Raw genomic sequence first — 26,548 nt, 5'->3', positions numbered from 1 at the left:
GGTTGAAATTTCTCCTTTGTAAATGAGCACTGCTCTATTTACAAAGGAGAAATACCAGTTTATACCAATGGAAAATCTTGTCTACAGAATTTTAAAACTGAGCAATACCAGATTAATCATTATTTTAAAACCCTACCCCATTAAAATCTACCTTAAATATTCCCATAAAGTCTATTATCTTATCTGTTTGCATCTATGTTTACAGCATCATCTGGATTGTTTTAGATCTCTTAAGTTAGCCTTCATTCTTGCTTTGTTGTCCAAGTGGTTCTTTCAATAACTAATAAACTAGTAGTCAAGACATTACCAACTTCTTCAAAATATAATTGCATTAATTTTATATTTGAAAACTTTAATGAGAAGTGTAATAAACAGCAAGATCATTTCCCCTTTGATTTAATGTTAGTTCAGTATCGTTTTGCATTGTATAAATATCTATTGTAATAAGAATAAAAAAAAAAATTCTAATGATGTCTTTAGACATCTCATAATTTAAAATTCATGACTACATTTGTTTCATTTCAAATGTTATTTGAGAGTTTTTCAGCATACTTGGCAGATTAGATATAGCAGTAGGGACAAACTGCAGCCATCCATAGGAGAATATACCTTTATGTGGGTGCTTTGGGGATGGAACATCTATAGCTGTAAGGCAAAAAATGCCATCATAAATTTGGATGGCATTTACAAAGCCCTCTAAAAAGTCTTTGCATATGATTATAGCTGAGGTATGATATTTTTGCAAGTAAAAGACCCAGAATAGATTTATGTTTCAACTATATCTTCCTGAGATGCATATGGATGCTAAATTGCAAGTGATACTAAAGGGAATTTTAGTAACTGAAGAGGATGGAGTCAAATTTTTGTGTTTGGTTTTTTTTTTTTTATTTTATTTTCTCAAAAATCATTTGCTCATTATTTGCATGTCATCAAAAGATCTTTGGCTATCCGGGCTATATATAACAATGATGGCTGCTAAAAGCTAAAGGCATGAGATGGAGATGGGTAAATATGCAGATTTTTTTGACCTGTGACCTCAGCTACTGCATGATAATGTTTTTAAATGACTCTATGATGACAAGACTAAGTTTGGTGTCAATATTGGGTTTGAAGACTTAATCGGTATACACTGCCATTGAACATACGTTTTAATTAATAAAAGAGCTGTGGTCAGGATTGAAAATAGCTCAGGTAATTTACCATGTACCGTAAAGTCACCTGATTTCTGCACAATTTGAGGTGAAGAGTTTATACATTATTCCAAAGAAAGAGTTGCAAACTGAATCCATGTGCATTGTACCAAACTGAAATGGATTTATAATTTGACAGGTCAAGAGTGTACTCATGGAACTGTTATGTATTGCTATCCAGTGGTTCTTGGTATTTTTACCATATGACTGCCCAGGTTTGACAGTCACAGGACTGAACAGTCATCTCATTTCTCCGTAACACAAAAAATAATTTGTAGCTGACCTACAGCTGCTGTGCTCTTTTACTGGAAAGTGTCCATTGCCAGTTGTACGCTGGTGAGCGCCGGCTGGAATGGCACTGCGGACCTGCCACCGCCAGCTCCTGGGGACGGCTTGGCAGCTCCCAGGCAGCAGAGGCTTAAACTGCTTTCCAGCAGATCGGTTCTCAGGCAGGTGATATCAGATAGGTGGAATCAGCCTCATTTTTCTGCATTCCCAATGGCTTTAGGATTCTGGGAGGAACAAAGAATCTCCCTGGAAAAAATAAAATGTTCCGTTGCAGAGAAGGCAGAGCACAGCAGTTTGGCTTTGGTACCATTTCCAGAGGAGCCGGGTATGACCATGCCGCCTGCAGGTCTGCTTGCGTGATCTGCCCACCACCTCTCTCATCTGCTGAGCGATTTAAAACACATCTGACAGAGAGGCAGAGGGCTCGCAGGGAAAAAGTCCCTGCAGGTTTCATGAAAACAGGCATGGGAAGGGCAGAGGTAACAAATAAGTGCTCCCTCCAGTGCTGTCCCTCTGGCAAAGTGCTCGGCACGAGCTCTCTCCTTACTAGACACTGGAGGACCCACACGAGAGGGACACCTGGTACATCCCCCCAACCAACACAAAATGTCTATGCACCGAGAACAAGAGCATTGGCATTGTTTGAATAAGCACACCCACCATGTAGTGCTCCGCGGTGTTCGGGGTTTCTTAGATATCCTAATTTTATAAAAGAAAGTAAAAGAAGAAAAAAGAAACAAGGTGAGAGAGAACACTATCATATTTCGTAGCAAGCAGGATACTGTGTGAAATCTTGGCCCAGTGAAGTGATAAAGGGGAAGCTTTCAGTTTGCTTAAGGGAAAACTTACGAGCAAATAGTAAAATTACCAAAATACCACATTGCAGAAAATGGGTGCATTTAGGTTCAATTAAGCTGTAAAGAGGAAAATGGCACTTTAGCTTACAAAAATGAAGGGACAAAGGGAGCTATCAGAAGTAACTTTACAAGATTTGTATGCATGAGGATGCTGCTTCACTGGACCAAGAAAGCTACAGTATGGGACAGGATTTTTCTTTTATTAGACACTTTGCTAGATAGCTTTGTCGAACCTCAGAAACTGCTGCTCTGGCATTATGAAATAATCCTACATAACTCGATCTCATGAGCTTAGGAACACAGAAAAATAGCCATGCCAAATCAGATTACAGGGATCCACCTAGCCCAGTATCCTCTCTCTGACAGTGGTAACTAATGGATGCCTAGAAAAGAGGAAAAGACCAGGGAAAGCATACAGTGATAATTCTCCAAAATACTCTCCCAGCCTCCAATGATTTGTCATTCAAGGACTTCTCGGACAAAGTCGATATCATGGTATTGAAGATACTCGAATCCAAATGCACAGATTTACACCCCCCTCCTCCCCTTTTTTTGGATTTCTACCCCCATGAGATTTCTACTAGTCACACAAAAAAGGTTTCACAGCTTGGTGCTGGCAAGTCCAGTGTTCTTGCCACTAACTCTGAGCTAACAGCTTTCAAGCCCAATGATGTTATAAGAGCATCCAACACTTTTTCCTACGTACACAAGTGACGTGTGCTGAGGTGCTCTAAGTGTATATACTTTGGGAGATTTTATATTTTTTAAAAAAAAAGCAAGAATCTGGCTGTAAATTGATATTAACATTTTTCAGTATATGTGTAAAACACATGTTTCAGAAGAATAGAAGAGAGAAACTGTCACTCACTGGGAAGCTTTAGAGCTATCTGGCTCCCTGGGAAACTGCATGCAACTATTCTGGTGTCCAAGGGTTTGACCAGTGAGTTTCCTCTTCCTGCAAAGAATGAATGCAGAAGTAATAGAAAGTCTGAGGGGGAAGATTTTAGCAAATGGCTAAAGATACTCCTATTCTGCCCACTCCAGCAGGTAGGAAGCAGGTGGTGGTGGTGGAAGAAAAAGGGTGGGAAGGGAGAAACGCCTACCTTCCCCTCCCAGCAGCTGGCACAGGGGAAGGGCAGGAGGCTAACCTAGGAGAGACTCGCACGCTCGCAGCTCACCCTCTGAAATCCCTTTGTGATGCTGCATTGATATGCAACGATGCTGACAGGTCATCGCAGTCCCAGCACTGCCACACAATGTCAGGACGTTCTGCTCTGATTATCCGGGGTCTTGCTGTGACTCCCTTTCAGGATGGAGCATGGCTCACCGGCACTTGGTGATTGAAACTTAGCACACTGGGGTGGTGTAGCTTCATTAATGCTGCTACCAGGAACATAAAAATCCCGTATGCCCAGACAGGAACAGTGACTTCTTAAGCATCATGCTCATTTTACTACCCACTTTTCAGAGGAGTTTTCTGAAGTTTTGATTTTCTAATCGAATCGGTGCCTACATGTGAAATTTTTACTTCATTTATAAAAAGAATCAGTAAAAGCAGGGGTCTAAAAAAAAAGCTTATCCTTACTTTTTTGATGGCATATTGACTTCGTAAGAGTCTAAAGGCAGGAGTGATATATTAGGGAGTCCCTATAACTTTACTTAAAGCAAAAATTAGAAAGTGATCGAAAAGTTTTATAGAGGAGAGCAGAAATATAATTTTAAGCCTCTTAAAATTGCCTGAACTGTGAAATCAAGTAATGAACACTAGAAAAGGATCTGTCAGCTGGAATCAAAGCTTAGACTAGTCAGCATTGTCTTCCTAAACCTTATTATGGCAAAGATTTTTCATCTCTGCACTCTGTTCATCCCAACAAATAAACCGACTTGACCTCCACCTGTTAGGCGGTGAAGTCCGCTGTCATCTTTGACTAAACCCTATTCTTTCCCTTCAAAGCCCTCTGCACCACTGAGAAGGTGGGAAGACACAGCTGTGCACTGATTCAAGTTGATACCAGTTCATAACCAGACAGCAGTTCACAGTACAAATTACAAGCAACAGAGGAGAAAAAAAAAATGTAGTGCCAATGAATTCTGGAAGGGGGCAACATTTTCATCAATTTAACAATGAGATTTTCATAGAAAGAAGTTCTTTTTTTGTGTGATATTATGAACTAGCATTTGAGGCAAGAAACATTTTGCTTATGCCATAACAATGAACCTGTGCTAACGCCACATAGGAAGAACTGAAGAACATAATGGAAGCTATTTGTGTTTCTTTTATATTTCATAAGTCGAATGCATTAACTGTTTCAAAGAGGTTCAGCTCCAAATGCGTGTAGGTTTCTAGATTTAGAAATAAGTCACAGCTATATCATGTAACATTGCTAAATAAAAAAAAATAGTATTATGGAACACAGAATAGCAAGATATGTCACGAGGAAAACCGTATAGCTATAGCAGTCATTTCTTCAAATATATCATCATGACAAAACCATGTAAGAAGCTTTCTAATACAAAGACATATCAGAAAAAGCCATTTCATATAAAGTTGGACTTCTCTGGGTGATTAATGCTACGTTCAACAAAGGAGACAGTGTCTGTCTAATTACATTAAATACTTATCTTCTAGGGATTGGCAGGGTGTTTCTGCTCAATGTCACTTTTCATGACAATGTAATGATAGATCCGTTTACTTACCAGTGCTATTAGCAAAAATTGTACTGTTTTCTCAACTGCCCTCATATCACGAAAATATTTGATTAACACACTGTAGCTTATCTAATACTCTAAGCAACATATTCTGCATAGTTTTCTCTCTATTAAAAGAACAAGATTACAGCTTGTAAAATTTTTATTGCACTCACACAAAAATCAATGAATAATGTGTGATATACTTCAAGTATCTTACTAGTTCACAAAACAGGTTTATGTGACTTAAAATATTAACTTGTACTTAAAATATTAAGATTTTGGGGGAAACAAGCAAACAAACAAAGTCAGTGCTTTGGGGCACTACTTCCCATCCAGTCTTTAGTTATTATTTCCTTTTCATTTCAGCACATCTTTTGAAACTTTTAATACCTTAGGAAAAAAAAAAAAGCTTTCATTCCTTTGCTGAAAAATAGATATGGCCATCTCCCAAGTCTTTAAAATTCACCGCATCGTGAACTGACTCTTCAGAGTCATGCTACTGTGCCAACATACAAAGAACAATAAACCTCTGGAAGAATGTTCACAGCAAAGGTAGTTTATATAGTAACAAGAAAATTTCATAAACCTATATTGAAGAGAAAGGCTGTGATGTAACATTCTAGCAGTATATATCAGCTACCTGATATTTACTAACAAGGTTAAACTACTATCTGTTTGTCTCAGCACTCTTCATAATTCACTTTTTAATGGATGGACAGGAAAAGTCAGCAGTGTATGGCACAGATCATTTTAGAAATAGGACAAGACAGCTTACGGCAGTATCTATTTCCAAACACGCTCCATCTTTCCATACGATCACATCAAGAGTCTATACTTAGCAACTACAATACTTCAAATCTACTCATAAATCCTTTGAGGGGTAGATTTCTATTCCTAAGTAAAACAGCAAATTGGAAAAACAAAGAATCTTGAGGAGGAGGTGTCACTGTCAACTGGTACCACGTATAGTGCATCAGTTCTCATCTTCTTGGTATCTTATGCCTGTGCAGGAGAAGGCACATGGGAAGCTTCCTTCAGTGAGGGGTTAGGACATCAACCCCATTTTGTTCCAGCTCCTCACGCTGCCACGAAATGGCAGCAAGAACGTACCAAAATTGACTCATATTAGGCATAACTCGACACAGCAATGCAGAATCAACCAAAACTGCCTTTTAAAATCCCTTGCAAGTGACTCTTGCAGCGAGAGGATGACACCGCAGCCAACTGCCACATATGACTCTCCAAATTAATAATGGATTTAGGATATTCATTCCCTGAGCTGCGAGGGTTCGGGGTGTGTCTGCAATTATCTAGATATAAGTCTGACACACATTATCCTTCTATCAATGTCATCTCCCTTAGTAGCCAACAGATTATCAGCAGCTTTGTGATATTCCAGGTGTCAAAGAAGAATTAAAGCCACAACAATTGCACAAACAAAGGGACAAAAGACGGGATACGTGTTTCTGAGCCCTGCATATCAATTTAATATGTGCAGCTGACAATGATGCAAATGTCCTCGGGAGAGAGGCAGCAAGATCTGTGCCCAAACATACACACACCACCGTCAGCAAGATGGCAGGGAACAGAAGCAGTAGGATTCCCAGCCCAGGACACATGCCTCAGCAGGCAGAGCAACCCAATGAAACAATCCTCTGGTTGGGGAGAATTTTGGAAGCACCTGATATGGAAAAGGGCCCTAAACAAGCCAGATGGTACTTTTAGCTGGCAGCAGAAAGTAGGAGACAGCCAAAAACATTACAGCATTTCCCCAAGAGGCCAGCAAATCGATTTTTAACCATTTTTTTTTAAAGTGACGCTATGAATATAAAAAATAATGTTTCTATGCATTTTTAAATTGCTAATTTTATGAATAATACACTTAAGAAGGCAACAACTGGAAGAGATGAGAAGGCAATGGATTTTGACTTTCCCAGAGTGGTTGTATATTTGACATCAGGTTTCTAGTCAGTCACTGCCACTGTTTACTCTGAATTAAGTGCCAGTTTTTGTTCAGGGTTTTCCACATAACATTAAAGAGAAAAATCGTGCAAAAGTAGAGAAATAGCACTGTAAAATCACAATAGCACAAGAGTTCACAGGACACGGGAGAAATGTTGTTTGTAAGACTTCTTTGCCCTCTTAAAACCTGTACCCCCAAATTATTTGGTTTCTAGATGACAATTTTTTAACAGAGGGCAGACAATTTATTTAATACTTACAAGTTCCCATTTGGCTAAGGATTTACATAAGAAATACAGCTGTTTTGGGGATCTTTTAATTTTTAAAATCTCCAAATGGCCAGGATTTGCAATTTCACCCGGGTGACAGGACCCTTTTCAGGAATCATTTTGATGTTAGATGTTGAACCTTTACTTTTGACAGTCAGAAGCAGCTCCTTGCACAGCACGTTTAGATTAGGTGTGGCCGAGCAGTTTTCACTCAAGGAATGGAAAAGAAGAGATGTAGGTTGTAAGGACTGAAAGGGCAGAGCAAGGCAGAAGAGTCATGAAAGAAGTGGGAATGAGCACTACCCTTTGCTTCAAACATGCACCTCACACCTAGGACTGGCCAAGTTCAGAGGAAGAGTCAGGATGATGCTTTACTTTCATTTGCCGGAATTTTGGTTAACAGTAAAGGCAAGCCCTACGACAGGGTTAAATCTGGACTACATCCAAAGTGCTTTCTCCTGTTTGGAGCAAGGTAGTGCATTAGCGTACTGTATCACAGATAATACTCCTGGAGACAAATGTGGGCTGCTGTAATAAAATGGGACGTTACACTAAGTACAAAGAAAGTCCAGACATTTATATTTTTCAAATCTCATTGACTATAAATCCTTACTTTTAAAATAAAATGTACTTCCCTCCTATAGGTGGAACATAAGACTTTTCCTCCAGCCCTTGCTCACATAAAATAGTCCCACTCTTTTCAAGAGTACTGCTCTTGGACGCGAGGACTGCAGGTGCCATCTCACTTTGCTGGCTTTTGGGGGTTCAAAGATCTGCATGCAAATCCCAGCGAGGCAATGAAGACTGTGCACAAAACAGTAAAACAGCCTATAATTTTCCAGCTAATTTTAGCGACAGGATCTCTTATGTTATGCTTTTTGGTGTATATCACACTAAAAATAGCAGCAACCATTGATGTAAGAGAATAGCAGAAAGGATGATCTCACTAGGGCTGCGGGCTGTGCAAGAGCGGTGTGGGCAAGCAGAGGTGGAGGATGCTATGGATTACCTGCTCTCCCTGAGCAAGACACCAGTGAAATCAGAATAGAACTGTAGCCACTATACACACCAGATGAAGACACTGCTGAACTGTAAGTCTTTGTGGAGCTGGGAAATGGAAGAAAACTAAAGAGTGCTTAAACAGCATCCCTTATTTAGGCTGCAGCGTCCTTACTGCAGTCACTCCAGCAGGGCTCGGCTGTATGGGGTAGCACGGCATTCATGCCATAAGCTCCAGGGTTATGGGTCAAGGTTACAGACTACCCTCTTCGGGTGAACAACACAGCTGCTATCACAGCACATATACATTCCTGGAGGTATAGGATGGCTCTGCAGCCACTCAGCCAAATTGTTACCTGAGCTAACAGGCTGCTAGACAGATTCCTCTGCTTTCCTATGCTCACTGACTGCTGTGGTCAAAGTGTTGGGGCAGCACTTAACTTGAAAGAAAGTAACCAGGGAATGATTTATTCACTACTTCTGGCAGTAAAAAAAACCACTAAGGAGCATCAAGCAAAATGATCAGGCAACAGACAAAAGTGGTTCTTCCTTACACAGCACCGAGTAAAACTGGAACTCGCTGCCATGGGATGTTGTGGAGGCCGGAAAAAAGAATGGGTTAAAATCTCTGAAAGAAAAGTCCACTGAAGGCTGTCAAACACACAGATGCAAACAGAGCCTCTGGCTCATGAAACCAAACTCTTTGCTGCCAAAATCTGTGAGGCTGTACTCTGAAAAGCATCACTGGATGCCTGTCCTGCTGTTGTATTCTTTCCTTAAGTGTCCACTACCAGCTTTTGTCAGAGACAGCACACCGGGCTAAGTGAGCCTTCACGCTAGCTGAGAACAGGCACTTTTTCCTCTCTGTGGGCAGACCCGCAGGTTTTGTAGGCTGGAATGTGCTGTACCTGGTAGCTGAGAAACAGGAAAATTGCAGTAGGTATCCAGCTCAATGAAGTTAAGATCTCAGGATTGCTCCTCACTTTGTGCAGAACCAGGGGAGCGTCTAGAGTCAGTGTGGCAGACACAGTGTGGGAAAGGAAACGAAAAAAAGAGATGGAATACGGTCTGCTTCCTGGTCCCGGTCCTGTACCATCTTCTCTCTGTCCCCTAACACCTCTTGTTGCACATTTTAACTTCGGGTCAAAATGTTTCCTTTAAAATAAAGCCTGTTTTCTCCTCTAAAGCAAAGATCAAAACGTGTGCACGGAGTACAGTAGCCGCACTGTGTGCTACGCAGTGGAGTGATGGTTGTACTGGGAATGTTAATAAACAGTGCCGAGAGCAGAACTTCTGCATAAAAAAGGGTGTATGTTACATCTCTCCCCCTCTCCCCTGTCTCATGCAATATTTACACAGCTGTGCTTTGTAAAATGTGTAGGGGAGTTTTTTATTATTATTTTTTGGTAATTTATTTACCTAAGATAGCCCAGCATCTGTTTTGCGGTGAGCTTCTTTCACAAAGTTTCACAGTTGCCTTGACTGATGCAAAAGGAGGTCATGGTCTTTACTCAGTGATCCTAAAACCATTTGTTTCAACCACTTAGCCATTGTATTTGGCTAATTTGTGTTCTGTTCTGTGTTTTTGGTTTGTCCTCTACTTGGAAATGTGCATCCCTTGGGGAACTGATCTGGCTAGGTGAGTATTTTAGTTATCTGTTTTATAAAATGCAGAAGTGCACAGGAATTTGCAATAATATCCATCATTTACTGGCTCTCAATATGTACTGTATATTGGCTCTGAAGACTACTAATATTTTCCAGGTGTCTCCAAAAAAAAAAAAAGAGTTCAATGCAGTCCTTGCAGTGGGTCCTTTCCCATGACTGCCTACACAGGTGATGAAGACTTTTCCTGTGTCCTGAAGAATTAATAAGTCTGAACATTTCTATACCAGCAGCATACCACAGGAGATAAAATATTGCTTCTGCTTCCCAAACACATTAGAAAAAGCAAGTCTGCTGATCTCAACTGCTAAGACAGCACATGAAAGGAATGCAGTCCATTTCCTAACCAAGATCTAATCTATAGAAGAGTTTATAGATCCAAGTCAACATCCTGAATTGGTCCCAGAAGCAAACAAGAAAACTAGTTCAACTTTTGGAAGACAGGTACAATACTTTCAATGTGTTTAATCCCATTTTGCAATTAAACGGTGCCATGCTGCACTATCAGATGATCTTCAAGGATAACTGCATCAGAGGAGACCCGTCTGGAGCTCACAAAGATTCATGTTTGACAGACTCCAAATCAGCAACAAATGCAGAGCCATATTGAAACAGAGGGTGCTTCTGTCCTTCGGCAGCTTTATTCCTGAGCTTTCAGAGCTCACCTCTGAAAAGACGTAGACAGTGTCTGCTTTTGTCCCAACATGGAGGAAGCTTATAGTTTTCACTTGGTGACAAAAGTGAAGCACGAACTGTATCACTGTGTTTGCTTTATGTGTATATGGTAAACAGAATGTGTGGCAGAATACGGCTCAGCCAGCAAGGATGTCTGAAGAATGTTAGGTCCATGGACTACCAATACAGCACTCCCATCCCAGGAATCCCATCATCCTCAGGAAGCATTGCTCCAACCTTTGTCAGGGAATAGTTTTCCATGCACCAAATCTTTCCTATCAATCTGAAAAATGATTCAGATCATGCTACTTCTGTGTGGAGCCAAAGATCAGCTCAGGTGGTCTTGGCACACGGAAGATCTGCTTTTAACTTGGTCATTAAAGTCAGTGAAAATAGCATGTATGGATGATGCTAGCACCAGGCCAGTCGAAAACACAGGTTTAATTTGATATCTGAAGTGAAACACTTTCTGCATTTTTTAACTCAGAACTCCTACAGCTTCATCCCCATCTTTAAATGATGCATTTCCTGACATCTGGAATTAGATGCAAGAAGCAGAGCCACAACATTGACTGACTGACTTCTCCGGGACCATACTGAAGGGATGTTTTCCTCAGGGGATTACAGCAAAGCTGAGGCATGTGCTCTAACACTTGCATGGGATTATTAATTTTATTAAAAATGGAAAGTACAGTTTAGGCTGAATCTCAGAGCCAAGTTTGTTGTGTTGTCCAGTGTCTGGAAAAAAAGGAGCTTTTGAGGGATGTGAAAACATCTAGGATTTTTCAATCTGAACTGACTTTTCAATCAGTAGTTCTTTCCCCACCTCTAACTTCTTTCCATGATTTTGAGACAGTAATGCCAGCAGCATGGCATGTTGTCACAAGTCTCATGCTACTACGTGCATTGCCAAAGAAAAGCTGAGCTATTGATCCAGTGGTAATTTGCTGTCAAAATGACTATGTCTGTTATAGCAAATGAGTAGTGTTAATCATTTGACTTGATGAATGCTATTGCAAAAGACTGACAATGCTCAAAGCACCACTATTGACCTGCTGCATTTTTCCTGGCTCACATTAAGTTCTTGATCTTTGCTGGCCTTAACCAATTCGAATTTAAGTTATCCATTAAGGTGCAGTTCTGGAAAAGTTCTGTTTAAAATAAACAACAACTTATATTGGTGAGTAACTCATCAACTATGCAGCAGTCTGATTCTGATTGCCTGGCAGAGAAACACACACATTTTGTGCAGTATCTGATAAAAGATCTATAATGTGCTAACACAAACCTATCATGTAGCACCTGTGACTAACAGATTGTGGTATCAAAGTCTTGATGCCTAAGTGCTCCTGTAAATGCATTAAACTTTTAGCGTCAGGAACTGTAGACTGCCAGTGACAAGGAGCTGATATGGTATTTCAGTAGAAGTTGATAAGTGTTATTGCTCTTAGAAGAAAAGAAAAATCTTATGTTCTTGAAAACCACTGGGCAGCTTGTGTTTTGATGGGATACTGTAATGCAGAGGGCAGGGATAAGGGAACACATGGACTATGAAAGCAAAAAGACATTTAAGAAAAGCTTTGTATTCTATAATAGCTGGAGTTCCTTGAAGTATGCTCCCATCGTATGTTTGGCTTCCGGTATCTACCTGTTCACTTGAAACCAACTTTTTAGGCGGCAGCATGCACACAGAGCCATGTTTAATTCCATGTAATGGAAGCATGAAAGGTAGCACAGGCCCAAGCACGCTCTGCTTCTCAGCTGTGGCAGAACGAGGATGTTGGAAGACTCTGTAAGAGTGGGGAGAAACGTGGGAAACTCTGTATAAAGCCCTGGAGATGAGAAGAAGCACAGGTCTGAATGGGAACGGGGAAATGGGGTGAACAGGAGCAGGAGACCTAGTCACAGTATACAGTCTAACAAAGCTCAGAAAAAGTTCTTCAGAGAAAAGGAGCAGTGGAAGTTTGCATGAACCTGGGAGGCAACAGGTTCTGTCTGCCGTCCCGCTCCTGGCATGTCTTCAGCTTAATGGCACAAATTAGCCTGACAAAATTCTCTCTGCTGTAAACCCAAATGTTCCGGCCACCAGAGAAACATGATCTGTTTCTGACCTCCCATTCGAAGAGCCAAACTATGCTGTGGGCTGGAGGTTTGTCTGGTTGCGAAATGTTCCCACTGTCTTAAGATATTAAGTTCAATGGAGGAAAAAGTGGCACTGATAGATGTGTCAAGGTATGTAATGAAGGTGCTGCACAAGGCAGGCACAACCTTAATGGCTATGTGAGTGTGCCGTCTGACTGTTCTTTACACACTGAGAAGTGGAGGGCAAGACAATGTCACATCTGGGAAATACTGAGTAAATATAATTGGCAGGGATCCTGGATGTAGACCTCCTCTGGTGTAATGAAAAGAGACGTTTCCTTGGTTTTGTCTTTCTTAAATAGGTCTATGAGTATCCAAACAGTTCAGCTTAAGGAAATTAATAAAGGTCATGAAATTCCTGTGTCTAGTTACAATCCAGTGAAAACTGCCCACTACAGCAACTCACTGAAAAGTAGTGCCAGAGAATTATTTGATACTGAATACTCCAGGTCTGAAGTTGAGTGTTTTCCCAGTAAAAAGGGATTATTTTCCTATTCCTTATTTTGTATAATACATGGTTCTCATGTTTTTCATCATATTTTCTGCAGTCAATCCCTTGAATCATTGGCAGTAATGTAGCACAATCATTGGAAACTTCTCTCAGCTCTGAGTTAGTGCATGGTGTCAAGTCTTTTGACGAGCCCATAGACCTTTTGCCTGAGGACAGATCAGATGCACTCTGCATCACTGATGCTGGGACATACTATACATATTTTATCTTCTAGGTAGTGCCAGGCAACAACTGTGTTTAGGGCATAAAGAATCCACAAAGAACACAATCTAGGATCTCCCTTATAGCACTTTCTCTGGCATTTCCAAGATATAATTCCAAACAGACTTTGAAAACAAACTCTTGTGGTCATCTGATCTGAATGAGTCTTTCTGATGTGTAAGGCATAAATAAAAGTTTCTTAGTAAATACAGAGAAGAAGTTTTCTTGCGTGCTGAGCATCTGCTAAGAAGAAAGCCCATGCCAGACTCAAGAAAAGGGTTATTGAAACAAGAGTTTGGACCGGTTGCCTGCATGTGGTTGTTCCATAACCAGCAGTGGGGAGAGACATGGTACCGATAAGTTAGGGGTCACTGTCACTGCAAGGGAAATACTCCAAAATAGGATCTCAGCTCCTCAGCTGCATAGAAATCGCTCAGAAATTATTTTCAGACAGTCCCATAGATGGTGGCATGAGAACGAGCAGCACTAGCCTGAGTGCTGTAGTGAGCAATCATGAGGCTGACTTTAATAGTACCTTTACTACCAAAGACGTGTGCAGCAGTCTAACAGGGAGCTCGCTAGCTTACTGCAGGTTCATATAATATTATCAACTTCATAAGCCCCTGGAACTGTAAATATGTCTTTCAGTCATGCAGTGCAAGTGTTATTACTAATTCCTTAAGGTTTCTGCACTGAAAGTCTCTTTTGGTTCTTGGGGTTTTCAAGGTGAAGACACACAAAAGCCTAGCACAGCGTGACCAGCAGCAGAACAGCCAGGGTGGAGCTGGGGCAAGGGAAGGTGGATGACCATGGTATGAAAAGCCCCATCAGTCTTTCAGTGGAAGAAGGAACACAGAGCTTCACCCATTTTGCCAGCGGGTGCAAGTCCTGTAAGTTGGTCAAGACCACAACTGAAGCAGAGCTAAGTGTCCCTTCAGATATCTCAAGAAGCAAAAGGAGTACAAACATGTCCCTTTCCTGGGATTACTGTCCTCTAGGGACCAAACTAACTTGCGGAAATACAAGTACCAGGAAGATCTAAGTAAAGAAACTGACAGGATACTCTGAATTTGCATCTCAAACATTTTTTTCCATGCCACGCTGTAGAAATACAATGGAAGTAGAATTGGCAAATACCATCCATATGCTACACTACAAAATGACTGACAGAGCACAATGTGAACATTACTCCTGGACTGAATCGAGAGAATGCATTAAAAAAATGCATAAGTGGAATACTGATATACATTAACTCAATCTTCTCTTATTATGGAATTAAAAAACTTATACCTGTAATTATGGCTTACCCCCATTACAAGCAGAGCTGCCACAGAACTGAACACGGGCCAGCTTTGTACATGAGTTCAAAGCCAGTGTGGTGTTGCCTTATTTTCTTACTAACATCATCTTTATCCTCTCTTGCCCTTCTTCTCAGTTAACAAGAGTTATGTACTGAAAGTGCTGAGATAAAGTAATGGTAAGGAGGATACCGCAAAAGGTATTTGAAAAGCAGAAGTAATTTACTACATGTCTGCTTTGTTTTACTTCCTAAGCCTTCCTGTTTCAAAAGGAAATTCATCTTTTCTGGCAGACTCCAGCCTTTTTAGGCCTGAGAGCTCCCCAGGAGCTTTCGAGTGCAGGTAAATGGATGTGAGACTCAAGGAGTACAGTACAAGGAACATGGAATTAATGTTGGGTTTTGCTTTGGCTGTCACGTCTGACGTATAAGGAGAGCGCTACACCCTTGCTTGCAAGAAGTATCTAGATGTAAAAAACACAAGGCTGAGTCCTCTACTCGTTACTATGGGTCTGAAATGCCACAAATGGAAAGGTCATGTTGCTGGTGGGTGAAGCATGTAGGATCTACACCCAGGAAAGTCTCCATGTGAGACAGATGTCAGGGTGTTCTGAGCCCCAGGGGCCCGTGATGGAGAAGCGCCGAGGCAGGACTGTGGATGGACAATAGGTGCAGCCTGTATTTTGCACGCAGCGGAGACCCCAAGAGTAGGCACAGGGGAAGCATCCACTGCCTAATCTAAATAGCACACAGAGTGGTTTTGTCCTCTTCTGTTCTCCTGCCAGTTTGCACATATGTTCTGAGTATACAGCCTGCCCTCCAAAGACCACTTACAGGGGCAATCACAGGGAAGCAAAGCAGGAAGAAAGTATCCAAAAAGGAATTTGTTCAAGAGAAAAAAATGGAGACAGATGTAGAGCGACTAGTCACGGCTGGCGGTAAACAACTCTCTGCCTGGAGTGCTCTCTTTCTCTAAGAGGAGTTCACATATTCCATTTCATATTTCCTTTCTAGGAAGTCAAATCCTTGTTTTCCTGGCATTTGTTCTTTTTTTTTCTTTCCCCTATACACTTTTTCCCTTCCCTATGGTCTAAAATTGTCTTCTCATTTTCCCTTTCTCTTCTACGTTGTGCTCTCTTGCAAGTGCGACATTTCTCCAACCGCCCTCTCCCACAGACCTAATTTCCCTGCACTGTCCCAGGCAACGTCTTTCGCTAGAACCCTCTCATAGTCTCTGTGCCATGAGCACTTCCCTCTGTCTTTACACGTGCATAAACATATGGGTGCTTCACATCTGCTCCTGCGTTAGAGTCCCCACTTTTTCTCATGTGCACACCTCAGAATTAAGCAAATGCAACACACACAGACAGAATATTCATCCTCTCGCTCCCATAAACATGTCAAGGCATATAGGCCAAGAAGCTATCTCTGCATAAATCTAAATCTCCTGCGAGGAAGCAATCTACTCAAAGGCAATAAAGCCAAAGGATATACTATTATCTTTGGTGTGGATCCTACTGGGCTGGGAGGTTGGCTGCTGGCTCCTCTCTGAACTTTCCTTCCCAGCCAGAACAGCCATCCCACAGACAAGTCTAAGCTTCCTTTCCTTGGTCTGATTTCCTCCTCCCGTTGTTTGGCTGGTAACCCAAAGGACAGGGTTTAATTATGGAGTTTGGAAACCTGGCTTATGCTACTCTGCCAGCACAGGATAAAACTTCAGCCTGCCTTGAGAACCAGCATCATTCTGCACTGTTGATACCTGCATTATCCCATGCAGCGTAAAATGAACCACATGGAAGAAATGCCAAGTCAAACAAAAAGATGGTTTTAGTCTTTAAACTTCTACTGCGAATTTCACTAAGAAAAAACCAAAACACTGAAGCTCAGAGATTATTGTACATTAAGACTGTGCCATCATTTTGACTGTAGATTACATAAACGGCAAGGCCTTTTTCTGGACAGGAGAGACATCAGAAAGGATGGATCTGAAACAGGTCCAGGCTCCAAAGCTCCCCTCTCAGAGAGGAACGCTGTGGCAAGTCACCGGGTAATATGGGATGTTAACATCATTTGTATGGCTTTCAGATGACCGATACATTTTCTAGGCACATGCCCCACTGAAGACTCATAAAACATTTTACACTTCCGGAGATAAAGCACCCATGTCGAATACAAAGGGCCAGACGTTAATATCAGACCCACGTGCGATTTCTGAGGTAAGGCAGGGCACTGTGCACAGCACCACAGCAAGATGTGTCCCTCAGCGGGGAGCACCTTGTGCCAGTGTCACCCTGGCATGAAAAGACACTTCAGTACTGTTTTGTCCTTCACCACGGATGAGCTGTGGCTCTTTAGGTGATCTCTCTGCCAGTCGTGCTCTTGCAGTGACCCTGTTTTACAGGGAAGCTGAGGCAATGAATTCAGAGGAGAGGCTGCTGGAAAGCCATGGCAGAAGTATTGGGGTGGGGCTGCGTGGATATAGCGTAAAGATGGTTTGAAAGTGCATCCCACGCAGACAGGATAAAGCTCTTTTTCTTCACAGCTGTGACAGTGATAGATAGCTTGGTGAATCTGAGCTATATCTAGTTGGTACCTGGCTTGAGTCCCTGATGTTGCAAGGTGATTTTCTGCCATTTTACAGGCAAGACTGAGCAGAATCTGGGATTCTTCCGTAGTAAGTGAGGAAGGTCACGAGGAAGGAAGAACCTTCTGTTCTCTGAGCTGTTCTTGCCTCTCTAAGCACCTCAGGAAGTTTGACATGGGCAGTTGTGCTTTTTCGTGATGGGCACCCAGTAGGTGCCAAGAGTGGTGGAGGTGCTTTGGAGGTGTAAGGCTTTAGGTACTTCTCTTGTCCAGCTCAGTACCACCATCTAGCCAGGACTTGGATGAAATAGAGGTGATGACCACGTGTGGGGAAAACCACCAGAAGTGACAGCAAAATTAATAGCCAACCTCTGGCTGTTGCACAAATGGAGAACATTTGTCATTAACAAAGAGTACCCCAAACTTTGGGGGCAGTTAGCCCCCAGTCTGACAATGATGTAGAAGCAGTGACCCAGTCAGCTTTGAGCCATCTGCATCTGCAGAGGAGGTTGTGATCTCTCCCTTTCAACGGGTGCTGAGCTTTCGCTTGTGTTTTGGCCGCTCCATGAGCAGGCTAGTTTAGTACAAGGTGAAGCTCTGCCTTACATCATCTGGAGCCTGGAGCTGATGGAGGAAACAGCCCCTCGTGTCTACTGAGCAGGACACCTCACTGAAAACACCAGAGCCCTGGGGACGGCGGTGGCAAGGCAGTCACAGGGAGCCTGGCACTTGTCTGCCTGCAGGTCCACCCTCTCCTCCTGCCAAAGTGCCACATCTGCAGTCAATAAGGGCCCACAAGCTGGCTCCTCCTCATTAGAGGAGAGAGGGCAGCTGGCAGGGGATCCGCCAAGGGCTCCCAGGCGCGGGAATCAGTCCCCTCCCAGTCTGGAATAGCCCAAATTTGGTGACTTTCTGGGCATGCTGTAAAGGACAGCTGTTTGACAGGGTCTCCAGAGAAAGCTGTGGGTATGTTTCCTACATGATGAAGGATATAGGTGGCTGGCCAAGTGCCCACAGAACTGATTTTAATGCTGTGCAGGTTGAATTTACTTTTCTGTGCTGTTCATTATACACAGTGCCCTGGACAAGCATGTGTTGTTTCAAAACAAACCAAAACCATACTATTTTAAATCCAAACAAACAAGAAAGAAAAAAAAATACATATTGTGAAAGATCCTTTGGGCTGTTCAGAAGGCCTTGTCAAACACTGGGAGGCTGAAGATGAAAGCATTGCTTGCCTTCGTCTAACAAATAAGACTTCTGTTATCTTTATTGGCAATAAATACTTGATTATTTAGCTGTAAGCAAAATTGAGGCATTAACTTCACCTATGCATGTAGCACTGACCCAGAAAAATATTTCCAATAGTATTAAGCACCCAGATGATCTCAGGATAAGTGATCAATGGACAGTTAAGTATGTAACATAACATAACCCAAAAGATGATCAACAAGAAAGATCACACACAAAAATTAACTGAGAAGAGGCAGAAGAGCTGCTTCCTAAACCTTATGACGTGTACCGCCCAGTGATATCTGTTTTGATATGAAGCCTCAAATCACACTTCGTAGTATTACAGATTAATAAAACAACTCCTTCTGTAAGTCTCTTAAAAGTCATTACTAAGTGAGCTCAAGTGTTGCATAATGCTTGAAAAGTCCTTCTACCTTATATAAGTTTAGGGATATTTATTTAAACAGTGTAACTGTAGGGCACAGCCCAGACAGGTACTGCTTTTTGCTAAGCGATTGTCACCGCTATCCCAGAATTGAATCTGGATGTTTTGACAGAAAAAAGACCGCCTATCTTTTGCTGCATTATTTAAATACTTCAGATATTTGGCCAAAATACAGAAGTGACACACTACAGAAACATTCACAGCTGCAGGAGCAATAAAACCACTACAATATTTTCATTAGACTAACCTTTTCTCAGAAGAAGTTACAAGATATTTAGAATCGACCACCTTTCTATACAGCATTCAATGTATTCTGATAACAAAACAGAGCAACTGGAGATCATGTTCTCGGGCTCCTGAAAGCCGTGGCTTACCTGGCTCCACTTCATGCCATCCACTTGACTGGCTGCCACTTCCTGGAGAGCGCCCTTGGCTTGTATAAAACGGCTCCTCACCAGGACTGTCCATCTCATCCTCCACAGACTTGAGACGTTTTGTAGAGCTGAGAAGGTAAACACACATAATAAATACTATATGTAAGGAAAGGAACAAAGGCACTTGTGTTGGGACATACCTTGCTAGCCCTGCTTGAGACTCACTAGGTTATGGAAACTAGAACAGATTTAGGGCCCTGAGAAGGGGAAGGTATAAGTCCTGCACAGCCATCCTGCCCACCCAACCTCTCAGCATCCACTTTCTGTTTCTGATTTGCTTCGTTGCCAACGACTAAGCTTCAGTGAGATACAAAACAACCTCGCACAGAGTCCAGACTGAATGCCTAAACACACATTACTTTAACTAGAAGATAGTTTAACAGTTAGGCTTTTACAGATCAAAAAGTAGGACATTTTTCAAAGCACACAGAGGTCAATAAAAAGGCAAGAATTTCAGAATCACAGAATCATATAGGTTGGAAAAGACCTTTAAGATCATCAGGTCCAACCGTTAACCTAACACTACCAAGACCATCACTACACCATGTCCCTAAGCACCTCATCCAAACATCTTTTAAATACCTCCCGGGATGGCGACTCAACCCCTTCCCTGGGCAGCCTGTTCCAATGCTTGATAACCCTTTCAGGGGTTATCCAAATTTAATTTGTATTGTATGATTTTTGCAATTTGAATGAATATGGTAATGACACACAAGACTTATTTTAACTGTCGGATTTTTCCCCAGCTTATTCTGAAAGACAAATTGTTTATCAGTTCAAACTTATATTTTCAATCTTTTAACCGCAGACATTAAATTAACCCAGACTTCAGTCCCATAAGAAGAAGCGTAGACAAGTGAATGATGGAAGAATCCATTCTTGGTTCAAATGTTCACGTTATTCTACAAGTATAAGCATTTTACTCTGCAACTGCATGCCACCAAGTATAAAAAGCCCCCAGCAGGTATCTCTGGCCAGCGTCAGTACTAAAGGATTCCCCTGTCGTATATCACACCTCCCTCACCAAAGGCTCAGGAGACAGAAGAACCCTTTCAGCGGTCTCTGGTGGCCACTGGCTCAGACTCCAGTAGTTCTGCAGGGAGAGGATCCCAGAGCCAAAGACACTCAGCTTGGCTCTGTTTTCTATAATGAGTTGTACAGACTGCGTGAGGATGTTACCGAGAATTTCTCTCGTAAGTACTTTTCCAAGGCTGGGTCAGCTCACTTTTTTCACCAAATCTGTATTCTATTAAGACTTAAGGCATTCAAGAACAGGCTCCTCTGTGTAGGGGGAACATAGTTAACAGACATAAAATATTCCACTGCAATTTCTATTGCTTTAAAACTTGCAGCCTCTCTGCAGCTCCCTGCCTGAAGCTCTGCACAGGTAGGAGCTGGCAGGTATGCAAAATCAGTTTGTGAGAAACAGGAAGAATAAGTGTTGCAGTATGCGTGGAATGCAGGTTTGGCCATTCCTTAATTTAGAGAATTGTTATGTGTCAATAGGGGAAATTGTGTGCATACAATATAATTACTGCCTGATAATTCTGCTGAGTCTGTGTATTTAAGGAATACTTTTTTTTCTGACTGGGAACAGCCTAATGAGAGGAAAACAAACATATTACCAAGTTATTAACTACCCATGCTGTTTATAATTAGCTCCTTATCAGTGGTAGCTATTTGCAGAAGAATAGAAGAGCAACAACTGAGCTCTTAAGTAACATTAATAACCTCACTTTTTTGCTTCTGGAGTCACAAGTAAATTCTACCTGAGAATGGTGCTAATGACGAGTGCTGTAGGGTATGCAGTTTACACGCAGAAAAGAAAGAGCACAAAGTTTTTAATTGATGTGTAATGGGAATTGTAGTCACCGCGCTTCATAATGTGCACGCTAAGTGCAAGATGTAGAATGTTCTTCCAATCACTGCAAACTGTAAGAAGTTATTGCTAAGAGCCCCTCTTTAAAGATTTTTTTTTTTAATAAAAACAACAGCTATATTCAAACTATAGAGACTTTTTACATATGTACTTGCTTACTGCAAAGCTGGTGGCACTGCAGACTGAGATAAAAATGTAAAAGGACCCTGGGCTGAAGTTAGACTTTCTTGTCATGTCTTTGAAATAAGTGATCTATTTTGGCTGTGGGGCGCAAAAAAAATCAATCTGGTTCCTTAATAGTCTTCAAGACTACTAGAGTGACTGGGCTTGTTTATAAATCTAATCTCATGGATAGTTAAAGTGAAAGGTAAAAAATAAAAAATATCCTTGTTCGACAATTGGCATCTAAGCCAAAATCAAAATCAGACTGGGTAGTCACCTGCATTAACAATTCAGTCTTCCAAAGGCTGAGTCACAAATTTCTAGATGCTATATGAAAACTAGAATGCATTATAGCCCAAGGTCCTAAAATGATGTTAGTCTCACAGATAACACTTTTATGATAAAGAATGCATATAAGTCTATCTTAAGACTTTCCTGCTAGGACAAAGTGGCACATCTCAATATGCTCCAAATTCTCTTCTGCCACAAGTGAAACTCCAACCAATTCCAGTGGAACTTCTCCTGATACACCGAGATACAAGCCAGAAGTTATACAAGTCAATGCAGCAGTTTTTCTTCGAAGCTTGTACACATAAAAAGAACTTTAACAGCAATCCAGTTGAACATTCAGCTCTGTGAACCTGAAACAGCTCCACATCTTGAGGCCCCCAAACAGCTTGTCAAAGAATTTAATGGTTACTTTCCCAGATGAGTAATGATGCTGGCCTGGGTTTCCAAGTAACCTGGTAGTAGGCAGAGATTAAATTACCTGGTAGAGGATGTGCTAGGTAAAGACCTCCTCATTGCTCCTGGGCTCATGCTGTAGTATGAAGAACTTTCCAAATCTGAGAGGGAGAAATTAGGGCCTGTTCCTGCAGCTATCGGTGCTGGGGAAACAAAAGAGATTGCAGTCAGTAAGTCATGTGAATAAGGCACTTCAGAATCACTTTCTTCTTCCTCACAAGTGTGCTTAGTTTCACAATGAGAACAGGTGGGATGTGGAAATTAGGAAATGCTAATGGTAACTGGCATTGCAATCAAGAAGGTGTAAATTTTATCAAGAATACCATGTTCCACGACTCTTTCTTACATTCCTCCAAAGGTATTCTTTTTTTAAAAAAAATTAAACAATTATGGCAAGACTTTCTTTAAGCACTGCTTTTCTATTAATATCATTCTAACATTTAATGAAACTTGTTGCTTTTGCTTTTAGGACAACATTGCATCTATTGGCATAGTTACAAATAGGCTGCATCATCCCTGTAGTGTGCTTGGCATAATCTATAAGCAGTCTAGGCAGGGAAATACACACCTCAGGACCTTTGGTATATACTTGATGTACATCCACAAGCACAGAGGTTACAAATGCTCCTTGGAGAAAGCACAAAAGCAGATGAGAAACCTGAGTTCTTTTCTGCCTGCAAACATCTGAGTTTTCCTCTGGCCTCTCCTCTAGCTAAATCAGAGCTAGAGACATATGACTCTCAAAAACTTTTATCCAGCAGTTAGCTTTCACTGTTCACCTCTCATTACCTTATCCAGCACCTAAGTTTTATTGTAAGGAATATGAATACCTTTAATTTCCCTGTCCTAGAGCCTTGGGTTTACATTAAAACATCATGAATTCCTACACACCCTGAAGTTTGCAGGCACAAGCCTATGAACTCCATGTGCCGTATTCTTCTGGGAACAGAAAAGGAACAGAGCAGTTTAATGCTAAAGTCAACAGATAATGCATTTCACGAAGAAATGCCACTATACGGCGAATGGTACCATATCCACTGTTGCTGTTCCAGTGCTATTTACAGGACAACACAACTTTGGGAGCTGACAATTACAAATCATGATTTTCTCTCACATTTCAGAGACATCTGAAAAAGGACGTACTGCACAATAAAATGCACAAGCTTGGCCTGGAACGTATTGTCTGAGAGCCCTGATTCACAGCAACAAAGGCGAAGCAGTCTCAATGCCACACAAGGATGCTGAGCCAAGTTTAATCTCTGGTCTGAGAATCTGGCCCATTTTCAAACATGAAAAAATCTTTCGCTCCAACGGGGCAGGAGTGAAGAAATGAAGACAGGATAGCTCCTATCACCCAGCTAACATGTCTGGGCTGAAACACAGGCTTCTGGGAGTGCTGCCATTGACTGTAATGGGGCCAGTATTTCACCCCAAGTCTTAAGGAGCTCACAATGTCAGATTTGACAGAGGAATAATGTAGCTTTGCAGCTGCCTCATCATCCCCACAAGACAATTAGTTGTTGTTTGGCAAGGATCTTTTAAGAACGTCATTGAGACAGAAAGGGAACAGCCTGGATAGCCACGGACTTTTAAAAGCATGGGACGGAAAATACACAACGCCATTAAAACTTGAGAAAATCTGGAATGATCATTAAAAGGAATTAAGTTGGGAAGCAATTTATGACAAGAACACTCAAATCCTTTGTTATCTTCTCTTAACTATCATACGCTTCCTGCAGACTGGGTATGTGAGAGGGTGTGTTAACAGAAAGAAAGAAAAATTAAGCATAGTAAAATTAACTCGTTTTATCAATTTGTGCTTTCTGCAACAGTTTCCTGACAGCAGCTACAAGAGGCTGTAAAACTGATGAATTTGCATGGAAAAATAAACCGGTGTAAGTGATTTGTGTAAAAGGTAACACGGACACGGACTGCTATAATTCAGACACCCTGCAGATAGCAGACTGCTGCAGTGTGAGCAGTTATGGGTTAGAAAAATGACCACACTGCAGTCAGTCTGACTTGAATGGAAATCAATCATAAAGGTACTCTCTGCAGCATCTACTCCACAGTTTTCAGCAACTTCCTTGCCAAACAGATTTGTGCTCTGTAAACCCTTTGCTGATCAATTCCTCTGCACCCTCTATCTACCAGAGCCTAACTTACAGGTTAAACATACTATTTTCCAAACAGGAACATAAAAAGGCAAGCACTAAATTAAAGCACAGTTTCTTTCTGAGGCATGATGAATTTCCTAGCCGTTGCAAGATTTATGAATCGGTTTTATTCCAAACAGATATGGAAGAAAAACTGGCATCTGGATAACGCTTCTCTTCTTTCTCTCACTTCCCTCTGTTTATCGCTCTCTCCCCAAATCCTGCACGTTTCTGTTCCAACCCTTGAACTGGCCCTATAGAAAAATGAAATGTATCTCCAGAGCAGGGGTGGGGTAGGAACAACGTATGGCTAACGCTGTGTAAACTCAGCACAAAGTAGAAAGGGCTAATCACACAGTAATTTCCGCCCGGGTAGCAAACATGAAGGATGCTTTGTCACAGGCCAAACCACCTTGCCACACTCAAGAGCCTGCTTGCAACCTGAGGGTTAAAGAACAAAACTCACCTTTAATATACACCAAGCAGCAGAGGTTAAAGTGCCTGGCTGGCCTATGGCGGCGAATACCCGAAACCCCTTGGCAACCCTTATGCAGGAGCCACGATCCTGCTACAACCAGCCCAAGGTCTCTGGCCCTAGAAGTGCTGTGGCAAACGCTGCACGGGGCTAAGCTGTTCTGAAATCCCTTCTCCTGCCTTCCTGACAGGCACACATTCGGTGCCTGCCTTTCAGCAAAGGGTACCTTTGCTCGCAGTTACCCCATTTACTATCATAAAACACAGCAACGTGCCGACGTGTAGAGCCCACCCTGAGACTGTCAGGAAGAGGTTAACGTTTTTCATCCGCATGGCGGAAGGTTGCTTCCTCTTCCTGGCTGGAATTTGGTTGAAGCCATGCATGCTTTCTGTCTCTGCTTCAGCCTCGGCAGAGCTGAGCCACACCTCGCACCTCCTGCGCTGGGCTTCGGCTGCGGGGAGCTCACTGCCTGGCATCTGCCTCCTCTACTTACGCTTGTGTTTTGCAGTGCAACACGCCACGAGAGTGGGCACGGTGCAGCTAGCCCAGCCAGGAGGCATCTGAGCCTGCTCCAAATGGCTCTTCATGCTGCCTTTGCAGACTGTCCACCTTGTACAGGCCCAGAAAGCTGATGGAAAGGGAACGCTTGCATTTATTTGCAAGATTCCCTGCAAAGGCTGCAGCTCCAGAGAGTGAGCAAAGGGATCAAAGTGGTGCAAACTGTGGCAAAACTCTGTCTAAATTAACCCTCTTCATTGTAGCATGTGACGATTCACCGTGCAACCTCCCTACACCCCTGTTCCTACGCCCCAGGAACAGGCTCTGGCCCCGCGTGAAGCAGCAGCGTGGCTGGGAAGCTCCACTCCAGCACAGCCAGCTGTTACACGCTGCAGCCTGCAGAAACTCCAGGCAACGACATTAAAAACACGCCATTTCCCCCCCCCAAGAAATGCTCTGCAGCAAAGTGACCTTCTGATAGCTCAGGAGCATCTCCCAAACAGGAAAGGATGTCAGAAATTGCAGTTGCGAGTCAAAACAATAGTCTCCACCTACGTGCCGGCATCAAGATGTCATCTGACCCAGGGCTCCAACCTGGCAGGGGGCAAGGAGGAAGGACCCCTCTTCCCCTAACACCCAGCCTGCTGGTGTGCGCAGGCTTTCTAAGCAAACAAACCGATGCTGACCTCAGCTCCCCTTTCAGCTGCTGGCATCACCAAAACATCCCTGTGCAGACGGGACACGTTTCGCTCGCTCTGAGGGGCAGGAGGAGCTAGTTTGCCCAAAAGGAGGAGGAGGAAGGTGGGTGCCTCTGCCTGAGCACCAGCACTGTGCTACTCCCCGGGACACGGGGCAGCATCGCCCTTGCTGCCAGCCTGCTCCCTCCGCTGCCAGCTTGTTAGCTCAGATCTTCACCCGAAATGTCAAGAAAAATAACAGAGAAATTAACAAAAAGCCCTCTGACTTAACCCAATTGGAATATTTATTTTGAAAAATTTATTGAATTACAGAACAGGAAACCCACTAAATAAAACCAGCCAGGCTGGCATTTGTCTTCCTTGGAATATGGCACTCTCTTTTAGTCATATAATATTTAGTTTCTTTTTTTTCCATTTTTATGTATTTATTTTTACAAAGGGGCTGGGATGTGACTAAGATCATTACATATGTAACACTGCAGCAAAGTGATAAT

General features: G+C 42.2%; 1 protein-coding gene across 11 annotated transcripts in view; it reads right to left on the bottom strand.

The window, feature by feature from the left end:
* Window positions 1-26,548, bottom strand: part of NFIA (nuclear factor I A) — a 256,456-nt gene that overhangs the window by 59,922 nt on the left and 169,986 nt on the right. For 5 of the 11 annotated variants that reach the window (XM_075508866.1, XM_075508865.1, XM_075508869.1 and 2 more), the window contains 4 exons: window positions 22,253-22,370; window positions 19,383-19,510; window positions 3,204-3,290; window positions 2,139-2,177 (listed from right to left, as the gene is read on the bottom strand). In XM_075508866.1, the coding sequence (XP_075364981.1) occupies window positions 2,139-2,177; window positions 3,204-3,290; window positions 19,383-19,510; window positions 22,253-22,370 (372 nt within the window). The remainder of the gene's footprint in view (window positions 1-2,138; window positions 2,178-3,203; window positions 3,291-19,382; window positions 19,511-22,252; window positions 22,371-26,548) is intronic. The other 6 variants (XM_075508875.1, XM_075508874.1, XM_075508872.1 and 3 more) reach the window with 2 other exon arrangements.

This window comes from Mycteria americana, chromosome 7 (genome assembly GCF_035582795.1).
Source record: "Mycteria americana isolate JAX WOST 10 ecotype Jacksonville Zoo and Gardens chromosome 7, USCA_MyAme_1.0, whole genome shotgun sequence".
Taxonomy (NCBI): domain Eukaryota; kingdom Metazoa; phylum Chordata; class Aves; order Ciconiiformes; family Ciconiidae; genus Mycteria; species Mycteria americana.
The sequence above is the reverse complement of the archived record's forward strand: the minus strand, read 5'-3'. Positions and strand labels throughout refer to the sequence as shown.